This window comes from Eriocheir sinensis, chromosome 52, assembly GCF_024679095.1.
Source record: "Eriocheir sinensis breed Jianghai 21 chromosome 52, ASM2467909v1, whole genome shotgun sequence".
In the NCBI taxonomy this organism is placed as follows: Eukaryota; Metazoa; Arthropoda; class Malacostraca; order Decapoda; family Varunidae; genus Eriocheir; species Eriocheir sinensis.
In genome coordinates this window covers 7,796,981-7,824,271 of record NC_066560.1, presented here as the reverse complement: position 1 = coordinate 7,824,271, position 27,291 = coordinate 7,796,981, and the positions used below count along the sequence as shown (strand labels likewise).

General features: G+C 41.9%; 1 protein-coding gene across 1 annotated transcript in view; it reads right to left on the bottom strand.

The window, feature by feature from the left end:
• Nucleotides 1-352: 352 nt before the first annotated feature.
• Nucleotides 353-27,291, bottom strand: part of LOC126982837 (uncharacterized) — an 81,414-nt gene continuing 54,475 nt past the window's right edge. Inside the window, exon 3 of the mRNA XM_050835110.1 lies at nucleotides 353-411. Within this exon, the coding sequence (XP_050691067.1) occupies nucleotides 353-411 (59 nt within the window). The remainder of the gene's footprint in view (nucleotides 412-27,291) is intronic.

Genomic DNA, 27,291 nt, shown 5'->3' with positions numbered 1-27,291 from the left:
CTATAGTAGGGTGACTAGAACTGAACTTCATAATCGAGATGAGGTCTAACTAGTGCTAAGTAAATTTTGAGGATGACTTCAGCGCTCCTGTTACTTACGCTCCTTGAGATGAAACCCAGTACTCTGTTTGTCCGATTTTTAGCCTGAATGCATTGAGCCCTAGGACGGAGGTCAGTGCATACTAGTACTCCTAAGTCCCTCTCACGCCCAGACTTGCTTAGAGGAGTGTCATTTAAGGAGTAATCGTGTGAGAGATTATTCCTGCCTACACTCAGAATGCTACACTTCCCGACATTGAATTCCATCTGCCACTTCCCCGCCCAATCATATCATCAAATCGAGAGCTGGCGGCCTAATCCTTCACGGGTGGACTCGCGGACTTGGCATCATTGCTTGGGTGACGGATCTTAACTGGAGGAAGAGAAATGAGGACGCCAAATGTGATATGTGTGACTTTGAAGTGGAAGACTTAAAACATTTCCTGCTGCACTGCAAACAATACTCAGAAATTAGAAAGGCACACACATTTGTACAACAGCCATACAAGGAAGACACAGACGAACACCTAGCTGACACTTTTTTTTTTTACGTCTAGGCCTATAGCGCCGGTAGGCTTGCTTGAGGGGCCTGGATGGTGTTCGGCCCCAGCCCGTCATGGCGCAGACAAGTGTTTATAGTGGCGCCATCTTCTTACTACTCAAAAATAGCAATAAGGAAAGTGAGAAAATAGAAGAAAGGAAAAGTTACTTGAAAAACACTCTGGAAGGAAACACAGAGTTCAGAAGTCTAATAAAACACAAGTGCAAAATCAGTGAAAAAAATAGATGTTAAGTGAAAACTGAAGAAGAAAATAAGAGTTGAAGGACGAAAACATTGAATGAACAGAAAATCAGGGAGCCGTTGCAAAGGCAGATCCCGGGACAACATCTAACCCGATCGCTCATTGGGTGTTGTTTAATAGATCTAACCTACCGTGACATAGCCCACAATCTCTCCCTCTCTGCTACTTACCCTCAGGACTATCACCCAGCAATGATACCAAGTCCGCGAGTTCTCCCCTGAAGGTTAAGGTCCGCCAGCTTTCGTGGAACCGACTTTTTTTTTACATCAAAGGACACGACTCAAGGGCTACAAAAAGAGTACAAAAAAAGGCTTCTACTCGCCGCTCCCATAATAGATAAGAGTAAAGAGTAGCCAAAAGAGAGGTCAACATTAGACAAGAGAGGTCAACATTAGAGAAAAAAAAGGTCAACATTAGACAAAAAAAAGGTCAACATTAGAGAAAAAAAAAGGTCAACATTAGAGAAAAAAGATCAACATTAGAGAAAAAAAAAAGGTCAGCATTAGACAAAAAAAAGGTCAACATTAGAGGAAAAAAAAGGTCAACATTGGACAAAACAGAGGTCAACATTAGACAAAACAGAGGTCAACAACATAGACACTAACACTCGTAAACTACAGAGACTAACACTGAATAGACTAGAGAAACTACGGTGGGTAATTTTAGACGCCTCCGCCTCTCACATATACGTAGGCGTGTTGTTATGTTGAAAGCTTCCCTGATGGGGTATGTTGGTGTGTTTATCGAGAAATACTAAATTCCTGTGTCCCCGTTTTCTTTACTTTTTTTCTTTGTCGTTTTTCTTTTCTTTTGTTCTTTTTTTTGTTTTGCCTTTCATGTGTCGCTAAGGGTTATTTCTTTTCTTTTATATCTTTTTTGGTTTTTTTTTTTGCCCTCGATGTCTCGTTACGGGCTATTGTCAATATGTTTCCTCTTTTCTTCATCCTCCTCCAATTCATTTTCCTCCTCCTCCTCCTCCTCCTCCTCCTTCTTCTCTTTCCCGTTTGTCTTCCTTCACCAGTGTTTAAGAAGTAAATGAAAAAGAAAATTGGATAAAGGCGCTAGGGGGAGGGGGGGGAGGAGGAGGTTGCAGGAGCTCGTAGTAAGACAAAACTTCCTCGGAGAGAGTTGTGTTTGCAGGGGTGCCTCAAGGAATGCTTCGGGGAGCGTGACGGGACTGAGCGAGGGCGGAATGCGACGTGAAGAAGAATGCGTATCAGGGAATGTAATCGAAAGAAAAGAAAACAAAGAACAGGGAAAGAAAGAGGAGAAGGAGGAGAAGGAGGAGGAGCAGGAGGAGAAGGAGGAGGAGACACATAGGAACCCAACAAAAGATTAGACAACATCAGGCAAATAAAACACAAAATAGACATCAAAACAAAATAACAAAGCAAACTAAAAACACAATACAAAAATAAGAATACTAGGAACATGAGGAGTCTGCAAGAGGTCAGTCAGAAGGAAGAAAACCAGAGTCTTGAGAGAAAGGAAGTGGAGAGAAGGAACCGAGGAGTGGGAAGATAATGAATGAAAGAAGAGGAGCAGAACATGGAAGAAAAGCATTATGTAGGGAGAGAGACAGCGTAGACGACAGGAAGAAGAAAGATTGGAGGAAACAACGAGGGTAGGAAGAGAGTAAAGTTTGAGGAAGAAAGGAAGAATAACCCCCAAGAGAAACGAAGAGAAGATGGAAGGAGGGAAAAAGAGCAAAAAAAGGAGAGATGGTAGGGAGAGAGGCAGGGTAGAAGGAAGAGCAAAACTAAAAGACAGGAAGAAGGAAGACTGGAGGAAAGAACGAGGGTAGCAAGAGAGTAAAGTTTGAGGAACAAAAAAAGAATAAACCCCCAAGAGAAACGAAGAGAGGAAGACGGAAGGAGAAAAAAGGAAAAACAAAAGGAGGGATGGTAATAAATGGAGACACGAACGAGTAAAGAAAGACCAGGAAGCGAGGAGAGAGTAAAGGCTGGGAAAAAGGAAGAAGGGAGAAGAAAAGAAGTGAGAGACGATCAGTGAGAAAAGGAGGGAGAAGAAGGAAGAAGAGAAATAAGAGATGAGAGACGCAAGGCTACACTAACAGCTCCTGAAGATTGGTTATGCATGCAATTCCCTTCAGATCCAAAAATACATCGAACCTCCATATTGAATGCTGATTCTGTTAGCCTCAACGACATAGATAAAGATAGATGCTGAGAAACAAGAAAACGAGGGTAAGAAAAGAGAAATGAGGTTAAAGAGAGTGATTAGAGTAAAAATGTGAAAGTGAAAGGTGAGGGGAAGGTGAAATCTGGGAAATAAAAGAAAGAGAAAGGAAAAAAAGATAATAAAAATACAAATACAGGGAGGATATTAGACACAGCACTCCAATATGTCCAGAGGTGAGATGATTAATTACCTCAACTCAGGACAGGTGAAAGATACAATCAGGTGAAAGCAGAGACAGCGCAGAGAGAAAGATGAAAGAAAAGATGAAATAAGAACGAGAAGATATGGAATTGAAAAGTCTTATTATGCGAAGGAAAGGAAAAAGGGAAACAGAAAAAAAGGGAGAAATTGGTGAAGCAGGCAAACGGTGAACGACAGAACAAAAGAACATCAGAACATAAGAACGTAAGGAGTCTGCAAGAGGCCGGTAGCCATGTACAAGGCAGCTCCTGTGTACCTAAGCCCCTGTGAACCTAACCCTACCTAACATCACCGTCCATAAACTTATCTAATCTATTTTTGAATGTGACTATTGTATTGGCACTCACAACAACTCTGCCCAGCCTGTTCCACTCATCTACCACTCTGTTAGTGAGCCAGTTTTTGCCTATGTCCCTGTTGAATCTGAGTTTATCCAGTTTAAACCCATTACTACGTGTCCTACCGGGTTCTCTTACCAACAGAACCTTATTAACATCCTCATTATTAAAAACCTTCATCCAATTATAACCCTCGACCAAGTCCCCTCGCACCCTTCGCCTTTCTAGAGGATGCAAGTGAAATTGTTTGTCTTTCCTCGTATGGTAACTTGTCATACGAGAAAAGACTCAAACAAGATAGATAGATAGATAGATAGAGATAGAGATAGAGATAGAGAGAGAGAGAGAGAGAGAGAGAGAGAGAGAGAGAGAGAGAGAGAGAGAGAGAGAGAGAGAGAGAGAGAGAGAGAGAGAGAGAGAGAGAGAGAGAGAGAGAGAGAGAGAGAGAGAGAGAGAGAGAGAGAGAGAGAAACTGGACCAAACTTTAATGAAAATCGACCATATACGTTTTTTTCCGTTTTCAATCAGTTCTTCATTTTAGTTTCCCTTTAAACTTTGCAGTCCTCCCCACGCCGCGCCCCATTCTCTTATCTCCCTCCAGATCCCCTATAATTATTTTCCTCCTCCTCCTCCTCCTCCTCCTCCTCCTCCTCTTCCTCTTGCTAATTAATTTACTCCTTTTATTTCTCTTCATACTTCATTTTGGTGTTCTGAATATTCTCCTCCTCCTCCTCCTCCTCTTCCTCCTTATTAGTGGAAAGGAAAAATAAATAGCTGATGGCGGATGGAGGGAAAAGTTGTTCCAGGAAAGAGAGGGAAGGAAAGAGGAAAGAAGGAAAAAAGGAGGAAGGGAGAGAAAGAAAGAGGGGGAGGGGGAGGGAAAGAGGATGCGAGAAGAAAGGAATGGAGGTATACTGGGATGATGAGAGAGGCGGAGGAATCGAAAAGGAGGAGGAGGAAGAGGAAGAGAAGGACGACGAGGAGGAGGAGGACAAAGACGAGGAAGAGGAGGAGGAACCTAAGGAAGAAAGGAAGAATACAAATATGGCACACAGGGAAGAAGAGAGCAATAAGAGGAAAATGAGGAACCAAAGTAATGAGAGAATTGATAGAGAAGAAAATAAAGAAAAGAAAATATAGCAAAAAAAGACAAAAGGAAGGAAGGAAGAGAAGCAGGAAGGAAAAAAAACGAGCCTGGAAAGGAAAAGACGAGGAAGTGGAGGAAAGGAGGCGAGGGAAAAAAATTAATGAGGAAATAAAGGGGAGGAAAGGAAGGAGGGAAGGAGAGAGGAGGAAAAAACGACTTAATTTCCTCCAATCTGTGTCTTTCCCGGCCACTATGAGAGGGGTTATGGCTCCCCTTTACGAGAGAGAGAGAGAGAGAGAGAGAGAGAGAGAGAGAGAGAGAGAGAGAGAGAGAGAGAGAGAGAGAGAGAGAGAGAGAGAGAGAGAGAGAGAGAGAGAGAGAGAGAGAGAGAGAGAGAGAGAGAGAGAGAGAGAGAGAGAGAGAGAGAGAGAGAGAGAGAGAGAGAGAGAGAGAGAGAGAGAGAGAGAGAGAGAGAGAGAGAGAGAGAGAGAGAGAGAGAGAGAGAGAGAGAGAGAGAGAGAGAGAGAGAGAGAGAGAGAGAGAGAGAGAGAGAGAGAGAGAGAGAGAGAGAGAGAGAGACAGAGAGAGGAGAGAGAAAGAGAGAGAGAGAGAGAGCCAAACAAAAGCTCAGGAAAGAAAGGGAGGGAGGGAATGAGAGATAAGGGGGGAAGGGAGGAAGGGAGGGAGAGGAGGAGGAGGAGGAAGGGGGAAAAGCAATCTCAGTGAGTGTACCGAGGTTAAGGGAGGCGAAGGGGGAGAATAAAAGGGTGAGAGGGTGAAGGGAGGAGAGCGAGAGGGTGAGGAGGGTAGGGGGGGTGACATTCTGGGGTGGGTGAGGTGTTGTGAGGGGATGAGAGGGTGAGTACGTGGGGGAGAGGGGAGAGAGGGAGGAATGGGGAGATGAGGGGCAATGCAAGAGGCTTATATTAAGGAGTGAGAGGAAGGGATAGGATAGCGAGGGAATGAGATGGGAAGAGGTGGGTGAAGAAGAGAGGTAAAGGAAAGGGTAAAGAAAATGGAATAACGAGAGAGAGAGAGAGAGAGAGAGAGAGAGAGAGAGAGAGAGAGAGAGAGAGAGAGAGAGAGAGAGAGAGAGAGAGAGAGAGAGAGAGAGAGAGAGAGAGAGAGAGAGAGAGAGAGAGAGAGAGAGAGAGAGAGAGAGAGAGAGAGAGAGAGAGAGAGAGAGAGAGAGAGAGAGAGAGAGAGAGAGAGAGAGAGAGAGAGAGACTGACAGAGACACACAGACAGACAGAGACACATAGACAGGCACAGAGACATCCAGAAATACAAAGGCAGGCAGGCAGACAGACAAACAGACAGACAGACAGACGGAGGGATAGACACAGACACGATTCGTACATATACATATAAAGAGAGAAACGAACAGCCAGACAGACAGACAGACGAAGAAAAGCAGACAAGAAAATATACAGACAAGAAAAAAAAATACACAAACAGAACGATTAACTGAGACAGAAAGGCAGACAGACAAAGACGAAACAAACAGACAGACAGACACAGACAGACGGACGGGTTGACGGGAACTTCACACGATGATTACTAATATACAGAACCAAAACAAATAACAAAAAAAGAAAAAAAGGAACGTGAGGGTCAAATCTAATAAGCAGCTTTTGTTTATATTGGTTCCTCAAGATTGCCTTTCCAAAACAAGACAATAGTAATGAATAGAAAATGAGATAAGAGCAATGAATAGATAAACAGATGAATAGAGATTGAGGATGACAGACGGACAGGCAGACAGACACACAGAAAGACAAACAAAAAGACACAAAAACAAGGAGAAAAACAGAAACACTCATACAAAAGATAGACAAGAGGAAAGACAGACAGAGAGAAACAAACGTACAGACAAACAGGAAACAGACAGAAAAACAGGAAACCAGGAAAACCGTATAACAGGAAAACAGACAGAAAAACAGAAAAACAGGAAAACAGACAGAAACGAACGAACAGAGACAAACAGGAAAACAGACACATACAAAAGACACAGGCAAAGGGAAACACACACACACACACACACACACACACACACACACACACACACACACACACACACACACACACACACACACACACACACACATAATGGTTACATCACCCGGAAGCAAACACGTTGAACACACATTTACACACTTTAGGAAATTAGATCGAAAATATAATGAAGAAAGAAAACATATCATTCGAAGGTAAACTCAACTGACTGAAATGAACGCAGATAATAATTAAACAGGACGAAGTTATATAAGAATTGCCAACCGAGCGTGATTGAAAAAGTTATTGCAGACTTAGAGGAACTAGGAAAGACATAGACAGAAATAAGAGATACGGAATAAAGAAGAAGAAAGACGAATAATGAGAAGGAGATAAAAAAGAGAAACCAAGGAAGCAAAAAAAGATAGAAGAGAAAAGAAAAGAACATGGAAAGGAGATTGGAAAGGAAAAGGAGGAAACAAAAGAGTAAGAAAGATGGAAGAGAATAAGAGAAGAAAACAGGTCAAGCAGAGTAATGAGATAAGGAAAAGAGATAACCACATAGAAAGGAGATGAAGGAGGAGGAGGAAGAAGAAGCAGAACAGTAAGAAAGAGGAAGATAAGGAAAAGAAGATAACAAGGAGGATGTAAAAAAAAAGAGGAAGAAGAAGAGGAACATAAAAACGAACTAGAGAGGAAGGAGGAGAAGGAGGAGGAGGTAGAAAAGTAAGAAAGATGAAAGAGAGGAGAAAAAGAGGAACATATAAAAAGATAGAATAGAAAAAAAGAGGAAGAAGTAAGAAAGAAAAAGAAGAGGAATAGAAGGACACAGAAAGAAGATCGAAAAGAAAAAGGAAGATGAAGGAATGCAAAAGAAAAGGAAGGAGAGAAGATAATCACACAAAGGACATAGAAAAGAAAAACAAGGAAGAAGAGAAGTAAGAAAAAGGAAGAAAAAGAAAGAGAGGAAGATAAAAAGACGAGGAAGAGAAAAAGGAAAGAGAAAATAACTGAAGAAGAAAGAGAGAGAAGATAAAAAGAGGAACATAAAAACGAAACAGCAGAAAAAAGAAGTTGATTAGCGAGAGAGAGAGAGAAGAGGGACGAGAGAAGAGGAGGAACACAGAAAGGTGGAAGCAGAGAAATTAGAGGAGAAGATAGAAGAAAGAAAAGAGGAAACAGAGAAAAGAGAGAAGGAAAAGAAAACAGAAGGAAAAAGAAGGCAGAAAGGGAATAAGGACGCAGGAATAAGAAAGAAGGAGAAAAAGAGAAGTAGAGAGGAGAAAGGAGAAGAGACAACAGGAAAACAGAAGTAGGAATGAAAAGGAGGGAAGGAAAGGGAATAGGGACGTAAGAAAAAAAGAAAAAAGAGAAAAAGAGAAGTAGAAAGGAGAAATGAGAAAAGACAACAGGAAAACAGAAGTAGGAATGAGAAGGAAGGAAGGGAAAATATATACGAATGAGAGAAAAAAAGGAAAAAAAGAGAAAGAAAGGAGAGAGGAGAAAAGAAGAGTAGGAACCAGCCTGGATATCCCACAACATCCCCTTGAGAAAAAAAAAAACGCAACACAAAAAATACATAATTAAAACCAAAAAAAACAATTAGGTGGCCACATTAAGGAGGCAGAAAAAGCACTAAGGAAATTAATTATAAGCCGAAACAACGTAATTAAGGCAACCTGGACACACCTGAGCACCAGCCTAGAAAAAAAAAGATATATGAAAAAAAGAAAATTGTAGAAAAGATAAAGAAAGAAATAATTAAGACCACTTCCAGACCGAATTTGACTCTTTTTGGGGGATTCTCCTCATCATATTCTTTACGGGAGCAGGACATAGAGGGCTTCTTTATATGTGTTTGTCTGTTTGTTGTTGTTTGTTATGTATTTGCCTTAGAGATGTTTTACTTTTGCTGTGTGGAAATGCAAAAATTAAAAGGATATTCATAACAAACTCGGAAAAAAATAACTGAGTAAATGCCATCCGAAAAATATATATCAACACTTTAAAAGACAACCAAAACTTTAAAGATGTGTTTAAAAACTACCCAAAACCAAAAAAATTTAAGAAAAGAGAGCAAATAAAATTACAAGATATCAGACCCCAAAGAAAAAAAAAATCACTAAACCACACACACACACACACACACACACACACACACGCCACAGAAAATATATAAAAAAGACAAAATTTAACTGAGCCCTCCCTTAATGGACTCCAACAGACTAGAAAAAGAAAACGGGAAATCGTGCGGGGAAGAAAACGGGTGGCGGCGGCGGCGGCGAAAGGGTCGTCGGCCAAGGCGGAGAAAACGACAAATTGGCGTTCATGAGAGACAGGTGTCAGGTACCGTCGCCCAGGTGATGGATGAGACGCGGCGGCGGCGGTGCGGTGGTGGAGGTGGCGGTGGTGGTGGAGGTGGTGGTGGTGGTGTTAGGGGGAGGGGTGGGAATGGTGTTAGAGGTAGTGGTGGTAGTGGTGGTGGTGGTGATGGAGGTGGTGGTGGTGGTGGTCGTGATAATGAATTGGGAGGAGGGAAAAAGTATTAGTAGTTATAGTAGTAGTAGTAGTAGTAGTAGTAGTAGTAGTAGTAGTAGTAGTAAAATAAAAATAAAAGAATGGTGTCTGAAATGGGGGCGGTGGCAGAATGGTCAGAGCAAACACGACGACTCCCAATACCCAAGTTCGAGACCGGCCAATTTTCAACCATCACCGAAGATTACCCAAGAGGCAGTCCAGCCGTCCACCGATCAGCCTCCCCTCAGCGGCGTGGGTCAGGGGCGGCAGCGGGGGACACCGGGCTAGCCAAAGCGTCTCGTATATCAGGGAAGAAACCATAAATAACTTGGGCCGCTCCACTAACGGGCTGATGACGACGACAAGAGCCCTTCAGAGAGGCTAAGGGTACTGCAGAGGCCACGTTAATATGGTAATTGTTGAAGAAGTAGTAGTAGAAGATAATAGAAGTAGGAATAAAGGGAATAGGGACGAAAGAATAAGAAGATAAAAAAGAGAAGTAGAAAGGAGAAAGGAGAAGAGACAACAGGAAAACGGAAGTAGGAGTTAGAAGTGGAAGATAAACGTAGTATAAGGAGTAGAAAATGGGAGATTAAAAATAGAGTAGAAATGATGAAAAAATATAGAGAAGTGAAAAATAAAAGTAGGAAAAAGAGAGACAGACGATTGGGGGAGTAGAAAATACAGAAGAAAAAGGAAAAAAATGCATAGAAGTGGAAGATCAGAGTAGCAAAAGGAGACAGACGATTGGGGGAGTAGAAAATACAGAAGAAAAAGGAAAAAAATGCATAGAAGTGGAAGATCAGAGTAGCAAAAGGAGAGACAGATGAAAGGGAGAGTAGAAAGTAGAGAAGAAAAAGATTAAAAAAATGCATAGAAGTGGAAGATCAGAGTAGCAAAATGGAGAAACAGATGAAAGGGAGAGTAGAAAGTAGAGAAGAAAAAGATTAAAAAAATGCATAGAAGTGGAAGATCAGAGTAGCATAAGGAGAGACAGATGAAAGGGAGAGTAGAAAGTAGAGAAGAAAAAGATTAAAAAAATGCATAGAAGTGGAAGATCAGAGTAGCAAATGGAGAAAAAGAAGAATGAAGGTAAAAAGTACTTGTTTATCAGATCTTATTTAGCCACTCTCACTTTTTTGTCAGTTAGTTTATTTGTTCATTCATGCATCCATCTTATCAGCAGAGCACACACACACACACACACACACACACACATACAACCCCCCCACCAACACACACACACCCATCCACCCCACCCCACCCCACACACATAGCCAATCTCCTCCACCCATACACAGGACACAAACTTTGCCAGGCCGACCCACTCGTATATCCTCGGAGATGGGAGGAGAGATAAAAATAAATGTACAGAAATTGGTTCTCTCAACTTCAAAAATGGGCCTGAAGATGGAGGGGAAAAAGGGCGAGGAAAAAAAAGGGAAAAAGTGGGAGCCCTATCAGTAAGCTTGAAGATGATGAGGAATACGAGGAGGACGAGGACGAGGAGGAGGAGGAGGAGGAGGAGGGAGAGATGGGAATGATGCCTTGTAAGAATCGCATAAAACTCACACAGTAACGAATATGAAAAAAAAATCGAGGGAGTAGTTAAATTTTTTTTTTTTTGAGAGAGAGAGAGAGAGAGAGAGAGAGAGAGAGAGAGAGAGAGAGAGAGAGAGAGAGAGAGAGAGAGAGAGAGAGAGAGAGAGAGAGAGAGAGAGAGAGAGAGAGAGAGAGAGAGAGAGAGAGAAACGAGAAGAGACAAAATAAACCAAACAAGACCCAAAACAAACAAAAAAACAAACAAACAACAAACAAACGAACACAATAGCCCTAACCTTCCCTCCGAAATGAAAGTGAAACCGAACACCTGAGACCACTTTCCCTGGGCAGGTAAACAGAATCGGGACAGGAATTAATCATCTACCTGCTCCAGCCTCACCTGCCCCCGTGATCTCTCTTACCTGAGGAGGATGCTGAAGAACGGGAGATAAAATTACAGTTGTTATTACACCCTCGGAACATTAAGTGGCGTTACCTCATTCTCTTAGGGGTTAAAAAGGGATAGGAAAGGGGAGAGGCAAGGGAAGGTAACGGGTATCGACGAAGACCTAGGTATTGAAGAAGGTGAGAAGGGGAGGAGAAGGCATGTAGGAGGAGTGGAAAGGAGAGGAATAAAGAAGATATGAAAGAAGAAAAAAAGGGAGAAGAAAACAGAAACGTGGGAAAGAGAAAAATAAGGCAAAGAGAGAAAGAGAAAACAGAAAAAAATATGAAGATTGAAAACTGTGAAAGACAAAGAGGGTACAAGAAGAGGATGGATAAAAGGAAAGAAAACATGAGAACAGAAAAGGAAGAAGAAAAAAAAATAAAAGAGTAAAGACTAAAGGAAAATGCAAAAAAAATGAGGCAAGAGGATTTGAAAAAGCAAAGGAGAATGAAAGAGGAGGGCATAAAAACGGAGAGAAGAAAGGGGAAAGAAGGGAAATGGAGGGGAAGAAAGAGGGGACGGTAACAGGTTGGATAGAAGACCTAGGAATGGGGGAGGGTAATGGGGAGTCTACTATAGGGGTAAGGAGGGAAAGGGAAGGGGGGAGGAAGGGGAAGGCAACAAGAAGGGACGAAGACCTAGGAATGGGGGAGGGTAATGGGGAGTCTACTATAGGGGTAGGGAGGGAAAGGGAAGGGGGAAGGAAGGGGAAGGCAACAAGAAGGAACGAAGACTTAGGTATGGGATAGGTTGTCACGGAATAATAATGGTTTCACTTCCCCCTTCTTCTTTTTGCTAGAATGGGGTAGAAGAAAAATGACAGGAAGGAAGGAGTGAAGACATTGTGTGATGAGAAATATGGAGAGGGAAATGAAAGGGAAGAGGAGAAGGAGAAGGTATTTGAGAGGGGAATGGGACAGAAGGAGCTAACATGGCGGAAAGGAATGGGTGAAGACGTGGTTAGCTGAGGAATTTGGAGAGAGGGAAATGAAGGAGAAGAGAAGGAGGAGGAGGAGGTATTTGAAGTGGGGAATGGGACGGAAGAAGGGGCTATCTAACACGGTGGAAAGGAATGGGTAAACACGAGGTCAGAAGAGGGAATTGGAGAGAGGGAAAGCAAGGGAAACGGTATGAAATGGAAGGGGAGAGAAGGCATGAATGAGAAAAGAAAGAAAAAAATAGACGAAAAGTTGGAAATGAAATAAAAAGGGAAAGTGTCATGCGAGAGACGAGGAACAAAAATAAGTTAAAGGTGACAGCTAAGGTAAAAAAAATAAAAAAAATAAAGAAGGAATGAAAGAGGGAGGAAACCAAAACACTGGATTAAATACTGAGAGGAAGAAAGAAGAGAAGAGAAGGAGGGAAGTAAGGAGGGAAAACAAGAGAAGGAGGAGAGTTAAGGAGAGGGGTGAGGGTAAGAGAGAAGATGGAGAAGAGGGGAAGGAAAAAAACGAAGCTGGAAATTGAAAGGAAAATGCTTTGATGAAGGAAGGGGGAGGATGAAGAAAGGAGGAAAAAGGAAAAAACTGGAAGATGAGAATAAAGGGCAAAAGGAGATGAGATGAGAGACGAAAGAACAGAGATTGAAGGAGGAAGAAAAAAAGAGGAAAGAAGACAAGAAAAACGTAAGAGAGAGCAAAATAAGAACAAAAGAGAAGAAAGGAGAGGAAAAAGAAACACAAGAAGACTGAGCGTTGTGAAAGACAGAGAGGATAAAAGAAGAGGTGAGAGAAAAAGATTCGAGGAGGAAAGAGAAAGGAAGGAGAAAACAAGACATGGGAAGAGTGAGAAGACAGACTCGTAGCTGGAAACAGAAGACAAAAGAAGATAGAGTGAAGACAAGGCAAAAGACTGACAAATAAATAAAGAAAGAAGTTATAAAAGAATAGAAGAGAATGGAAAGAAAAGAAGATACGAAAGAGGAAAGAAAAAAAACGTGAAAGCGGAAAGGGAAGAAAAGAAGAGAAGAGAATGAGACAGAGGAAGGAGTTAAGAAGTATCGAAGACGGGAATGAGATAAAATAACCAACGGAAATGGAGGAGAAATAAAGGGAGATGCAAAGACTGAAGGAAGAGAGAGATAAAACAGAAGAGGAGAGAAGGAAAACGAGGAAAAAGGAGGGAAGGATGGAGGAGGAAGAGGAAGGGAAAGAGGGGGGGGGGGTAAATAAAAGTGATTAAGAGGAGAGTAAATAAAGAAGGGGAGGAGAAAAACCACGGGAATGAGGAGATAAAGAAAGGAGAGAGAGAGGAGGAAAAGAGAGAGCAAGAGAGCATGAAGGAGACAACTAAAGTGACTTAACAACCTTGGAGACTCTTTAAGTGGACCTGAGCGACACACAATATTCTCTCTCTCTCTCTCTCTCTCTCTCTCTCTCTCTCTCTCTTAGTATTCTCGTCTCCCTTCACCTGGGGACTAAAACACACCTGGGGTTCGTTCGTTCGTTCGTTAATTAAGGAAATGAGGCGGAAAGGTGAGGAAGACAAGGAAGTGAACGCAGGAATGCACAGGTGAAGACGAACTCATTAGTGTGTGTGTGTGTGTGTGTGTGTGTGTGTGTGTGTGTGTGTGTGTGTGTGTGTGTGTGTGTGTGTGTGTTTAGGATGCACGGCTAAGCGGATGATAGGAGAACAGGAAGAAGGAAGAAATGAAGGAAAGAATGAATGAGGGAAGGAGGGAAGGAGGGTAGAAAGGAAGGAAGGAAGGTAGAAAGGAAGGAAGGAAGAAATAAAGAAGGAAGAAAAGTAAAAATGTATATAAAAAAGAAGCCAAAAAATTATTAAAAAAAGTAGAAAAACAGTTAAGAAAAGAGGAAAGGAATAAAGAGGGGAGAGGAAATAATGAGAGAGAGAGAGAGAGAGAGAGAGAGAGAGAGAGAGAGAGAGAGAGAGAGAGAGAGAGAGAGAGAGAGAGAGAGAGAGAGAGAGAGAGAGAGAGAGAGAGAGAGAGAGAGAGAGAGAGAGAACGAGCGAGCGAGAGAGAAAGAGAGAGAAGGAGGGCACCACCATCACCTGTTTATGGCACACGTCAGGCGAGAGACGACCGATCAGTATCAACCAGAGGACCACTCCGGGGAAACGTTTTGCCCAAATTAACACCTTGGGGCAGGCAGGTAAGACACATTAATTACAGGTGACTCGAGGTAAGGACGGCAGAGGGACAGGTGAGGAGGAAAGAACGGAGGGAAGGGAAGGAAACTGAGATGATTGCTGGGAGTGAAGACAGAAGAAGGGAAATCGATGGAGGAAAAATTCAAATGGAGAGACAGGTGAAAAGGGGGGAAAGAAAGGGAAGGAAGACATGAAGAGGAAAATAGATGGAGGAAAGTATGACAGAGGGAGAGGTGAGGAAGGAGGAGAGGATGGAAGGGAACTGCAATGGCGGCTGGGAAGGAAGACATTATGAGGGAAATGGAGAGGAAAGGGAAAAATTAAAAGGTGAAAGTGTGAAGAGATGGAGGGAGGGAGGGAGGAGGTAAAGGAGGAGGAAAGAGGAGAGGTAAATGCGTGTCTGTGGAGTCATTAGGAAAATATCAAAGTGTCATGTTTTGGGTTAATGATGATGATGATGATGATGATGATTAAGAAGAAGTAGAAGAAGAACAAGAAGAACAAGAACAAGAACAAGAAATAAAAAGAAGAAAAAGAAGAAAAAGATGAAGAAAAAGAAAAAAGAAAGAAAAAGAAGAATACGATGATGATGATAATGATGATGATGATGGTGTGACAAATGAAGACTACATAAAAGAAAGAATAGAGGTCATAAGTGTGTGTGTGTGTGTGTGTGTGTGTGTGTGTGTGTGTGTGTGTGTGTGTGTGTGTGTGTGTGTGTGTGTGTGTGTGTGTGTGTGTGTGTGTGTGTGTGTGTGCCAAGACATCTCTTTTTCCTCTTTCAACTGAACCACGTAATATAATCTTCGTCCGTCTGAGTGGACCATTAAAAACCAATCCAACATTATCTTTACTATTTCTCTTATTATTACTATTATCATTATCAGTATCATCATCGTTATCAGGAGCATCATAATCGACGCTAAAATCACTTCAACATAACGATAACTTTATGATAAGAATGGAAATGATTGAATCTTATCTGCCCTTTCCATTTCCCACAAGGTTCCCCTTCCATCAGCCCCTCTCTCTCTCTCTATCTTCTCATCCCATTCCACGAAAATCACTCCCTTCTTCCCTTCCCCTTACCAATCAACGCTAGCATTCACTTACAATAGTCACACAATCTATACTATCTATCTATTTATCTACGCTATCTTTTTTTTTAGGTTTTGTCCGTAGCGCGAGTAGGTTCTTTTGAGGGGCCTCTTTGCAGACCCTAGTCCAAGTGGCGCAGGCGAATTTTTTTTATAGTGGTGCCGTGATGTATGACTCTTGCTTGGACCATACTGCCCCACGGTGCTCCTCTTGAACGAAGTCGCTGAAGTTAGGGTTGATTGAAAATTTTAGTAACATGTGGATCAGATTCGTCACTCGGCTATGGCTTGTAAAATCAGCGTGTTTTGGTGGGATTCGAACCAAGGTCCACGGGTTCACCACGCCCTCACGCTGACCACTCGGCCACCACAATACATACATTATTTTCTTCTATCTTCTGTTCCTCTCTCTCCCCCAAGAACAGGAAAACAGTGCAGGCGAATACAAAACAACACACACACACACACACACACACACACACACACACACACACACACACACACACACCTAACATAACAAGACTATACAGAGGGAAAGAAAGCGGAACACCTGTCTTAATCTTCCTCGTTAACCTGCCGCACTTGAGCCCCGTGTCTCGTTTAGCACCGCAAATGCCTCTTCTTCCTCGTCCTCCTCGTCGCTTCTCCCCTCCCTCCTTCAGTCCCTTCCCTTCTCTTCTGTTCTTCCTGATCGCCTCTTTCCCTCCATCTTTGCTTCCTGAATTACAGTTTCCCCTCAAGTTTTTCCTCTGTTTACCCTCTCTTCCCCTTTCCTCTTTATCTTTTCTTCCAACCCACAGACCGAAAACATCTCTTGAATCTGTAAACTCTCTTTCTCCCTCTCTCTCTTTCTCTTTATCTGTCTATCTATCTGTCTATCTATCTGTCTATCTATCGCAAGTGTTGTCAGGCAGAATCCTTGCTCTGGGAAGAAGGAGCAGACAAGCACTTGAATAAAAAGGTATTGAAGGAAATGGAGGTGTAGGAAGAGGAGAAGGAGATAGAGAAGGAGGAGGAAATGACAGAGAATATACAAATTGCAACAACAACGACAACAACAGGATAAAAGAAGCGATGGAGCGGGAGACGAGGAGAGATTAAAGGAAGAGGAGGAGGAGGAGGAGGAGGAGGAGGAGGAGGAGGAGGAGGAGGAGGAGGGGAAGAGAGAGAAGCGAACATGCAGGAGATATACGACCAGAAAGACGGACAACAATGAGGAGGAGGAGGAGGAGAAGATAAAGGAGTAGGAGAGGAAGAAGAAGAAAAAGATAAGAAGAATGAGGAAGAGGAGACACAATAGAACAAAGAAGGGAAAAAGCACAAAGAAAAAGATGAAGTAGAAAAAAAAGATAACGAGGAGGAAAACAAACAAGAAAACAAACAAGGAAAAAAAAACGAAGAAAAAAGAAATGATAAGAAAAAATATATAAAAGGGAGGAGGGAGAAACACAACAAAAACCACGGACAAAAAAAAAGAAAACACGAAGACAAGGACGAATAGGAGGAAGAGGAGGAGGAGGACAAGGATGAAGAGGAGGAGGGGGGGGAGGAGGACAAACGACAGACGATCAAGGAAGGGAGGAAAACATGATGGAGTGATCCTGGAAAAAGAGAGAAAGTTAACGACTGTCTGCTGGTGCTAATGTGTGTGTGTGTGTGTGTGTGTGTGTGTGTGTGTGTGTGTGTGTGTGTGTGTGTGTGTGTGTGTGTGTGTGTGCAATCAAATAAAAGACCCTTCCATTCTTTTAACATAGATTAACACAGCAGATACAAGCAATAATTATGGAAGCAAATTATAAACAAAGGGAGGAGGAGCGAGACAGCAGTGGAGGGAGACTTTTGCACAAGCTTCGCCACAGAGGGCAGCACTGTACCTAGCTTTCCCGTCTGTAGCAAGCGGCTCGACTACAGAGATTATGAATGAACGAGAGACATAGTGAATAAAATGGATAAATATAAAAACAAGAGCACTGTGTTCAGAAATCTGGGAGGTAGGGAGTGGGTAAGAATGAGTGTGAGTGAGTGAGTGAATGAATGAGTGAGGGAGGGAGGGAGGGAGCGAGGGAGTGACAAAGAGACGTGCTAATTAGACTCTCATAAATTTAAAAATTCACGAAGAAAAAGAAGAAGAAGAAAAAAAAAAGAAGAAGAAGAAGAAGAAGAGGAGAAGAGAAGAAAAAGAAGAAGACAACGATAACATAAAGACAAAAGAGGAGACAGATAAAGCTTGAACAAAAATAATGAGGAGGAAGAGAGAAAAAATGGAGTAAATAAAAAAAAAATAAGAATAAGTAATATATAAACAGTAGAAGAAATGACATGCTAATCACGGCAGCGAGAGAACGAACGAACGAACGAACGAAAGAAAGATAGAAAAAAAGAAAGAAAGAAAGAAGAGCAAAGAAGAAAACAGTGGAACGATGATTTTTGTGGCATTTTTAAGGTCGAAATAGCTCAACAAACAAACATACATACATACACTTAGACATACATACACATACATACATACATACATACATACATACATACATACATTACACACATACATAGACACATACATACATACACACACATACATACAAAATATAAACTCTATAAAAAAAACCATAACATTTATCAATTTAACTCCCTCATAAAAAATAATAAATGGGACCACCACCACCACTATCACCCCCTCTATCATCACCCCCATTATCATCACCTCCAACGACCACCACAACCACCACTTCTACCCATCAACACCACCATCACTACTACCATCATCACAACTATCACCACCACCACTATCATCACCACCACGATTATCCAATATTACTACTACTATCATCACCACCAATTACCCTCACCTCCATAGTTACAACCATCACCATCAACACCATCACCACCACCATCGAGAACAGCAACACTACACACACAACACAAACGACAACAGCAACACGCCCACCATTCCTTCTGACTAACGGCTCCAACTTTTGTGTTCCCAGGCCATTAACCTTCTTCCCTACCTTCCTCCTCCTCCTCCTCCTCTTCCTCCTCCTCCTCCTTCGTGACTAAACAGCAAGGCGTGGCGTACTTCCCTTTTCTCTTTTTTTCTTTCCTTTTCTCTTCTTTCCTCCTTTTCATTCCTCTTCTCTCCTCTCTTTCTATCCTCTCTTCTGATATTGATTCTAATTTTCTCTTCCTTCTTTTTTCTTTTCCTAATCCTTATTCATCCTTTAATCTTCTTTTCTTCTATTTTCTTCATCATTAGTAAATTCGTTTAATTTTTATCTTCTTCGTTTGATTTATATTATTTTATTATTATTATTATTATATATGCGTTGACATCTCTATTTCATTATTTTTTCCGTGTGTATTTATTTTGTTCTAACTCATTATATTTGTTGCTGTTTTTCCGTGAATGTTCCTTCTGTTTCTAATCGTGCTGCGTACATTTGCTTTTCCTGGTCGTTATCGTTGCTGTTTTTGTCTTCATCTCCCACACTTTTCTCATTATATTTACTCCTGCACTTTTTTTTATCATTTCTTTCCTGCGTTTATGCGTGCAAATTATTGTCTTCTTCTCCTCCTCCTCTTTCTCCTCCTCCTCCTCCTCTTCCTCCTCCTCCTCCTAATCCAGTTCTTTCTGCTTCTTGACCTTTACTTCTATTCCTTCTCCCCCTTCTCTTCTTGCCCTTCCTTCTCCTGCTCCTCCTCCTCCTCCTGCTCCTCTTCCTCCTCCTCCTCTTCTTCTCTTCATTCTTTTTCTTTTCCTAATCCTTATTCGTTTTCTTTTATTTTCTTCATTATCATCCTTTTATCTTCTTTTCTTCTATTTCCTTCATCATTAGTACATTCGTTTAATTCTTATCTTCGTCTGTTTCATATTATATTCTTGTTATTACTACGTATGTGATGACATCTCTTCGCCTTTGCTGTCCTTCATCTTCCACCTTTGATTACATAGTTAGTGTAGCTTGTCACAAACAGCCTTTGTGTTCCTTTGCGTTCTTTCTCCTCCACCTCCTCCTCCTACTCCTCCTCCTCTTCTTCCTCTTCCTCGTTTTTCTGTTTACTGTCACAGAAAGCCTCCAGAAATCCAATTATGTTCAGCGCACAACGTCACCGAACGTCAATCCGCCGCGCGAAAAATTCTACGGATTTATCCCTTCGTGTTTAATTTAATATGGAGTAATGGAAGCTCTCTGTTTTTGTATTTTAGTGATTTATTTGTGCGAGTTTGTGTATAGTGTGCTCACCATCCTCATCTGTACAGTACCATCACCATCACCACCACCATCACACCACTATCCTCACCAGCCTTAAGTCTATTTCTATTGACAAACACTAACAAACAACCGCTCACGCTGTATATCGCTGCATTCTGACTCTATGTGATTCTCCGTGAAGATCGGTGAATAATACCAAACATATAGATGAAAATGTACGTGTGTGTGTGTGTGCATGTGCCCTACCATACTCTATCTAGTTGTAAAGGTTTTGTGTAGAGCTAAACGGAGTGGAAGGAGAAAGGAATGGAGAGAAGGAGAGAGAGGCGGTGATAGAGAAAAGGTTGGAAGAAGAGGAAGGAGGGACAAGGAAAGATTGGAGAAGGGGAAGGAAGGTGAATGTGTCGAGGAAAGGAGAGATGAAAGAGAGGGAGGAATACCTGACAGAAGACTAAAGGTGAAGAGGGAGTGAGGAAAGAGGGTAGAGGAAAGGGAGGGAAGGGGAGAGAAGGTGAACAGAGAAAGAGAAAACTGGAGAGGAGAAGAGTAAGAAAGAGGAAAGGAAGAAAAGAGAGAAAGGATGTGTGGAGGGAAGAAGAGGGATGAGGAGAAAAGGATGGAAATGAGGGAAGGAAGAGAAGAAAGAATGAAGAAAGGAGAATGAGAGAAGGAGATAATGAGGGAGGGAAAGGACGGATGAAAAAATTAGACGAAAGATGGAGAGAAGAAAGGAAAGCAGAGAAAAATGAGATACAGAGGAAACGAAGGAAGAAAGAAAAGGGTAAAATATCAGAGAGAAAGAGAGTGAAGGAGGGAAGGAAAGAAGGGAGAGGAACCATTATGAGATGAGGGGGAGACGAAGGTAAAAGAGAGACTGTGGGACATCAGAGAGAGGAAAGAAGGGGAAGGAGAGGAGGGGGAGGAACAATTAGTAGGCAACATCACACGCTGGCTCCACAAAGATGCATAAATAAACATGAGGACCAAATAAGGAACAAAAGTCACGTATCGGGCGACGAAATTTGGGTGCTAAGCGAGTGGCAGGACAAGAGTGTGTGAAGGGAAAACAAAAGAGCAACGAGGAAACAAAAATCGCGTATTAAGCACCGAAATTCCTCTGTTGACGCGTGACAGACGGAAATATGCGGAAGGGAAAAAAAACACATCTGCTAAAAAATTAAATAAACAATGTATCTGTTTTTTCAACTTGCATCAAAAGTCTAAAAGTATATAATTGGATATTTGCTTAACATAGCAGGCCATAAACACTGCTGTTGTTGCTATTATTATTATTATTATTATTATTATTATTATTATTATTATTATTACTTTAATCATCAATATTTTAATTATATTTCTCCTCCTCCTCCTCCTCCTCCTACTACTACTACTACTACTACTACTACGTTTTCTACACAGCCACACAACCACACACACACACACACACACACACACACACACACACACACACACACACACACACACACACACACAAACACATCTGCCTTCCCTAACAAGTCGGTAGCACGCTGCCGTAAATAACTGCACTTCGTCATTCCAGTTTGAGAGTTGGCTTGTCACAACCGTCCGGACAAAATGCAAAACGACGAAGGAACATTACGTGGCTTGTGATTCATTTCCGTGACGCAGGACTTCAAGGCTGCGGCTGACAGACAAAATTCGATACACAAGTGAAAGTATATAAACAAAGTGTAGCAATACGCACAGTTTGATTAGTAGTGTAAGACGAAAATAGAGGAGGAGGAGGAGGAGGAGAGGAGGAGGAGGACGAGTGGGAGGACGAGGAGGACAAGGATGACAAGGAAGAGAAGAAATTAAAGAAAGTGTGGTATCGTTAAGGAGGAGGAAAAGAAGGACGAGATGAAGGACGAGTAGGAATAAGAGAAAAAAGAGGAAGAGGAGAAAGAAGAGAAGCTGACAAACTACAAACACGGGGACATTAATTAAACAAAACTGGGAGGAGGAGGAGACGGAGGAGGTAGGAGGGAGACAAAGAGACGGGGGGTGGGGAAAGGGAGGTAGAATAGGAGAAGCAGAAGGGAGACAGAGACAGCGGGAGGAAAGAAAGATGAAGAGGAATCTGGAGAGAAAGTGAAGAGAAGCCAAACCAAAACAAGGCAAGAATGAAAATGAAAATGATTACGTGAATGAAGAGAATTGATGACTGGAAAATGAAGATAAAGGTGGTGGACGAAAAAGAAAATATATACGTAAAAGAAATAGCATAAAGGAAAGTGGGTAAAAGAGGAGAAGGTAGGAAGATGATTTAGTGAATGGAAAAGGCTTACAGAAGGAGGAAGGAAGAAAAAGGAGGAGGAAAAAGAAAATATATGCATAGAAGAAATAAAATGGGAAGACAAGTAGGAGGAAGATGGTAGCATGAAAACAAAAAATGACGAATTTGAATAAAGAGGGAAGAAGATTAAGTGAATAAAGAGGATTGGAGGATGGAGAAATAAAAAAGAAGGGGGGGAAGATTAAAATAAACAAAAAGAAGAAATAGAATAAATATAAGTAGGAGAAAGACATAAAAGAAGAAGAAAAGATTAAGTGAATGAAGAGTTATAGGATGGAGGAAGAAGAGGAAGGAGAGAAAACATGAAAATAAATACAAAGAAGAAATAGAATAAATGCAAGTAGAAGAAAAACAGTAGTAAGGAGATATAAAAAAAAGAAGAAGGAAAGATGAAGTGAACAGAGAGAATTAAAGGATAAACAAGGAAGATGAAAAGAGGAAAACAGGAAAAAAATGTTAAGAAGGAATATAATGAAGATAAATAGGAGAAAGGAAGTAGAAGGGAGATATATAAAAAAAGGAAGAAGAAGAAAGTGGGAAGATAGCGTACAGGGGATTGAAAGATGAAAAAGAAACAAAAAAAAAGACAAAACAAAAGAAAATCAATAAATAAGCATATAGATTTTAAGAAGAAAAGTACAATAGCGTGGAGGTATAAGATAAAGAGAACCTACCTGGAAAGTTATTAAAGGTATACCAAATTTTGTGGGGTAGAGAGTTTATGAAAAAGAAAAAAAGAAATAAGTCCCCTTTTTTCCCTATCATTTTCTTCCAATACGTTGAAAGAGCAAATATTTCTGTACTTTTCTTTCTTTTTCTCACTTTCCAGCTTGTTTTTTCTCTTTTATGCCTAGTTTCCATTTCCTCTTCTTTTATTTCCTCCTTTCTTCTTTTATTATCTTTTCTTTCCTTTTATCTCTACTTCTGTGTTGTTCTCCTTTGATTTTCGCTTCTCTTTCCTTTCCTTTCCTTTCCTCCCCTCTCTTTTCCTCTCTTCTCTCCTCCTCCTCCTATTATTTACTCTCGCCCCTCTCCTCTCACCTCGCCCTAATATTCTAACTTCATTCCACTCCTCCTTTCATCCCTTCTCTTTCCCTCGTCTCAACTCTCCTTTTTACTTCTTCCCGTGTTCACCCTTTCCCTCCTCTTCTCTCTCTCTTCTCTTCTCTTCTCTTCTCTTCTCTTCTCTTCTCTTCTCTCCTATCCCCTCCTATCTTCACCGTTTTCATCTTCCTCCTCTCCTCGTCTCCTCTTCTCACATCACCGCTTCTCTTTCACTATTCATCTCTCCGACATTTTGCAGGCAGGGAAGGAAGACGTTAGGAGCGCCATGTCTCTGCCGCCCCTTGCAACGACGTGAATAAAACAAATGGAAAAAAAGGAGAAGACAAACAGATGACAAGCAAACAATTCTCATAAGATTGTTTCACTCGCGATACACGTTTAAATCAAGGAGCTGGAGGAGGAGGAGAAGGAGAAGGAAGAGGAGGAGGCGAAGAAGAAGGAAAATGAATAAAAAAAAATGAGAAACAGGATCAGAAGAAGAGGGAAAGAGAATCAGGATAAGGAGTGGTATTAGGATTAGAATAAAGTGGATGGGGAAGATTAAGTAGGATTAGAATAAGGTGGATGAGGAAGAATAAGTTAACGAGGAGGAGGAAGAACGTAGAAGGAATAGGAGAATGAGAATGATAGAACGGAATGAAAACAGGAAGACGAAGAGAAGAAATGAGAAACAGGAAGATAACGAAGAAGATAGGAGGAACAGGAGAATAAGGATAATAGTAAGATGATGATAGGAAGATGAAAAGAAGACAGGCGGAAAAGAAGAAGAATATACCCAGGGATTTACAACGTGCGGTAGATGATTCAGAAATAAAAAAAAAGGAGGGACAGAGGTGAGAGAAGGAGAGAAAACAAGGAATGATGATTGGAGGGAAGGAGGGAGAGGTGAGAGAAGGAGAGAAAAGACGGAAAGATGATTGGAGGGAAGAAAGTAGGAAGAGAGGTGAGAGAAGGAGAGAAAACAAGGAATGATGATTGGAGGGAAGGAGGAAGAGAGTTGAAAGAAGGAGAAAAAAAGGGATAATTGGAAAGAACGAAGGAGAGAAGGAGAGGAGAGAAGGAATGATGATTGGAGAGAACGAAGGAGAGACAGAGTTGAGAGAAGGAGAAAAAAGAAGGAGTGATGGTAGGAGGAAGGGAGTCGCGAGGGTGGAGTGACGCGCATTGTTGAAACTTCTCCAGCAGAAACGGAGCAGTTTGCTGAAGTGAAACGTACACACACACACACACACACACACACACACACACACACACACACACACACACACACACACACACACACACACACACACACAAACTCACACACACACAGACGCACACACAAACAAACATCCTCACACTTAGCGATGAAACAAAAAACAAAGAAAACAAGCGACCACAGAAACACACACACACACAAAAAAAAAAAAAAAGGAACAAGTAAACACGTAATAAAAATACGCCAACACCTCGCAAAAAAAAAAATCGGACACACGCAGGTAGATAAAAATTCGAGACAAAAAAACGCTCTTGCCAGCCCCGTAAAATAATAATTAACTTGGACTCGCGCTGTCGAGGCGGAAAACGTTTGCAGAAAGACTGGAAAAACGTTGCAATAGAGAAACAAATAAATTAATAAAACGGAGGAAGTTGTACAGAGGAATTTGATACGAGGAGAGGAGAGGAGAGGAGAGGAGAGGAGAGGAGAGGTGAGGAAAGAAGAGGAAAAGAGGAAAGAAAAGGAAAGGAGAGATGAGAGGAAAAGAGACGAAACGAAACGAGACGAGAGGAGAGGAGAGGAAAAAAGTGGAAAGGCACAAAATATAATAGAAGAGAAATTCAAACGAAGAAAATGAAAAGATGAGAAAACTGGAGCAGGAAAAGAGGAGAGAAAACCGGAGATGAATGTCCGATATAGAAAAAAAGAGAGAAATAGAGAAAAAAATAAATAGAAAAAATACCCAAATTGGAGAATCAAAAAAAAAATAGGAAGGGATGGGATGTAGCAGGAAGGAGGAAAAGGCGAAGGAGTGAGAAGAAAAATAAATTACTGCAAAACAAGATAAGGTTGAGGAAGAAAAGAATGAGAGAATGGAAAAAAGACTGAGAGAGAGGAAAGACAGATAAGGAGGAGGAGAAGAAGGAGGAGGGAGGAGGAGGAGGAGGAGGAGGAGGAGGAGGAGGAGGAGGACGGGAGAAAGAGTAGAAAGGCAAGGAAAGCGGAAATTGATGGTGGTATCTCAGTCTCTCTTTTCTGTACCACAAAGCTGCTCAGGTAGTGATTGTCAGGACGGGGAGGCAGTGGAAGAGGAGGAGGAAGTGGAAGAGGAGAGAAGGAGGAAATGGAAGAGGAGGGAAGGAGAAAGTGGAAGAGGAGGGAAGGAGTGAAGTGGAAGAGGAGGGAAGGAGAAAGTGGAAGAGGAGGGAAGGAGAAAGTGGAAGAGGAGGGAAGGAAGAAGTGGGAGAGGAGGTAAGGAGGGAAGTGGAATAGGAGGGAAGGTGGAATTGGAAGAGGAGGGAAGGTGGAATTGGAAGAGGAGGGAAGGTGGAAGTAGAAGAGGAGGGAAGGTGGAAGTGGAAGAGGAGGGAAGGAGGGAAGTGGAAGAGGAGGGAAGGAGAAAGTGGAAGAGTAAGGAAGGAAGAAGTGGGAGAGGAGGTAAGGAGGAAATGGAAGAGGAGGGACGGAGAAAGTGGAAGAAGAGAGAAGGAGGAAGTGGGAGAGGAGGGAAGAGAGAAGTGGAACGGACGGAGGGAGGAGGAAGAGGAATAGGGAAGGAGGAAGTGGAAAAGGAGGGAAGGAGGATATGGAAGAGGAGGGAAGGAGGAAGTGGAAGAAGAGGGAAAGAAGTAGTGGAAGACGAGGGAAGAAGGAAATGGAAGAGGAGAGAAGGAGGGAAGTGGAAGAGAAGGGAAAGGAGGAAATGGAAGAGGAGGAGGAGGAGAAAGAAAACGAAGAAGAAAAGGAAAAACAATAAGACGAACAAGAACAAGGAAAACAAAGACAAAAATACAAACAAAAAATCGAAAACACAAAAACAAGATGAAAAACAAATCAAAGAAAACAGAAGAAAATATCAGAGCAGAATAAAAGAAATAAGAAAAAAATAAATAAAAACAAGAATAACAGAGGGAGAAACACGGAGAGGAAGGAGGAAGAGGAGGAGGTTTAGGTGGTAGAAGAAGGAGGAGGAAGAAGAGGAGGAAGATGAAAAGGCGAGAGAAAACAGAAGTAAAAAAAATAAAAAATAAGAACAAAAACTACAATACAAAAAACAAATAGAAAAATACATCAAATAAAATCAGAAAGAAAAACCAAAACAGAAAATAAATAAGAACAACAAAGTAAAGAGAGAAATACGAGAATCACAAAGAGGAGGAAAAAGAGGAAGGTTCAGATGGTAACAGGAGAAGGAGGAGGAGGAAGAAGAGAAGCTGAAGGCAACGTTACAAGATTGTCGTACTCTGCCTCTTATGTTTGCCGAATTCCTACCAAAAAACAGCTTTCCTCACCCCAATAACTCCCTTCATATATGGTTAACGTTTAAATGGTTAATCTTTGGTGCTTCTTGGCAACAGTTAACCCGGTAGCTGCGGGGGTCATGTTTCTTAGGTTAGGTTAGGTTAGGTTAGGTTAAAGGCCCCTCTAAGTTAAATAATGAGGAAGAATCATCACTCACGCAAACCATTTCATAATATATATATCAACGCATGTGTGATCAGTTTATGCATCATCTATTTTGGGTGGTTTATATAATGGCAGAACTTTGGCCCGTCGCTGGTACACAGTAAACCCACAAATTTGGCCCGTCGCTGGTACACGGTAAAGCCGCAAATTTGGCCCATCGCTGGTACACGGTAAAGCCGCAAATTTGGCCCGTCGCTGGTACACGGTAAAGCCGCAAATTTGGCCCATCGCTGGTACACGGTAAGGCCGCAAATTTGGCCCGTCGCTGGTACACGGTAAAGCCGCAAATTTGGCCCATCGCTGGTACACGGTAAAGCCGCAAATTTGGCCCATCGCTGGTATACGGTAAAGCCGCAAATTTGGCCCATCGCTGGTATACGGTAAAGCCGCAAATTTGGCCCATCGCTGGTATACGGTAAAGCCGCAAATTTGGCCCATGGGTGGTATACGGTAAAGCCGCAAATTTGGCCCATCGCTGGTATACGGTAAAGCCGCAAATTTGGCCCGTCGCTGCTACCGGGTTAAGGGCCAGAAACCTGTAAATACACAGCTCTGAGTACGATAATCTGGCAACGGTGGCTGAAGGAGGAAGAGGAGGAGGTGGAGGAGTATTGGAGCGTTTGGTCTTGGCGCCATAACTGCAGGGTCATGTGGCGCC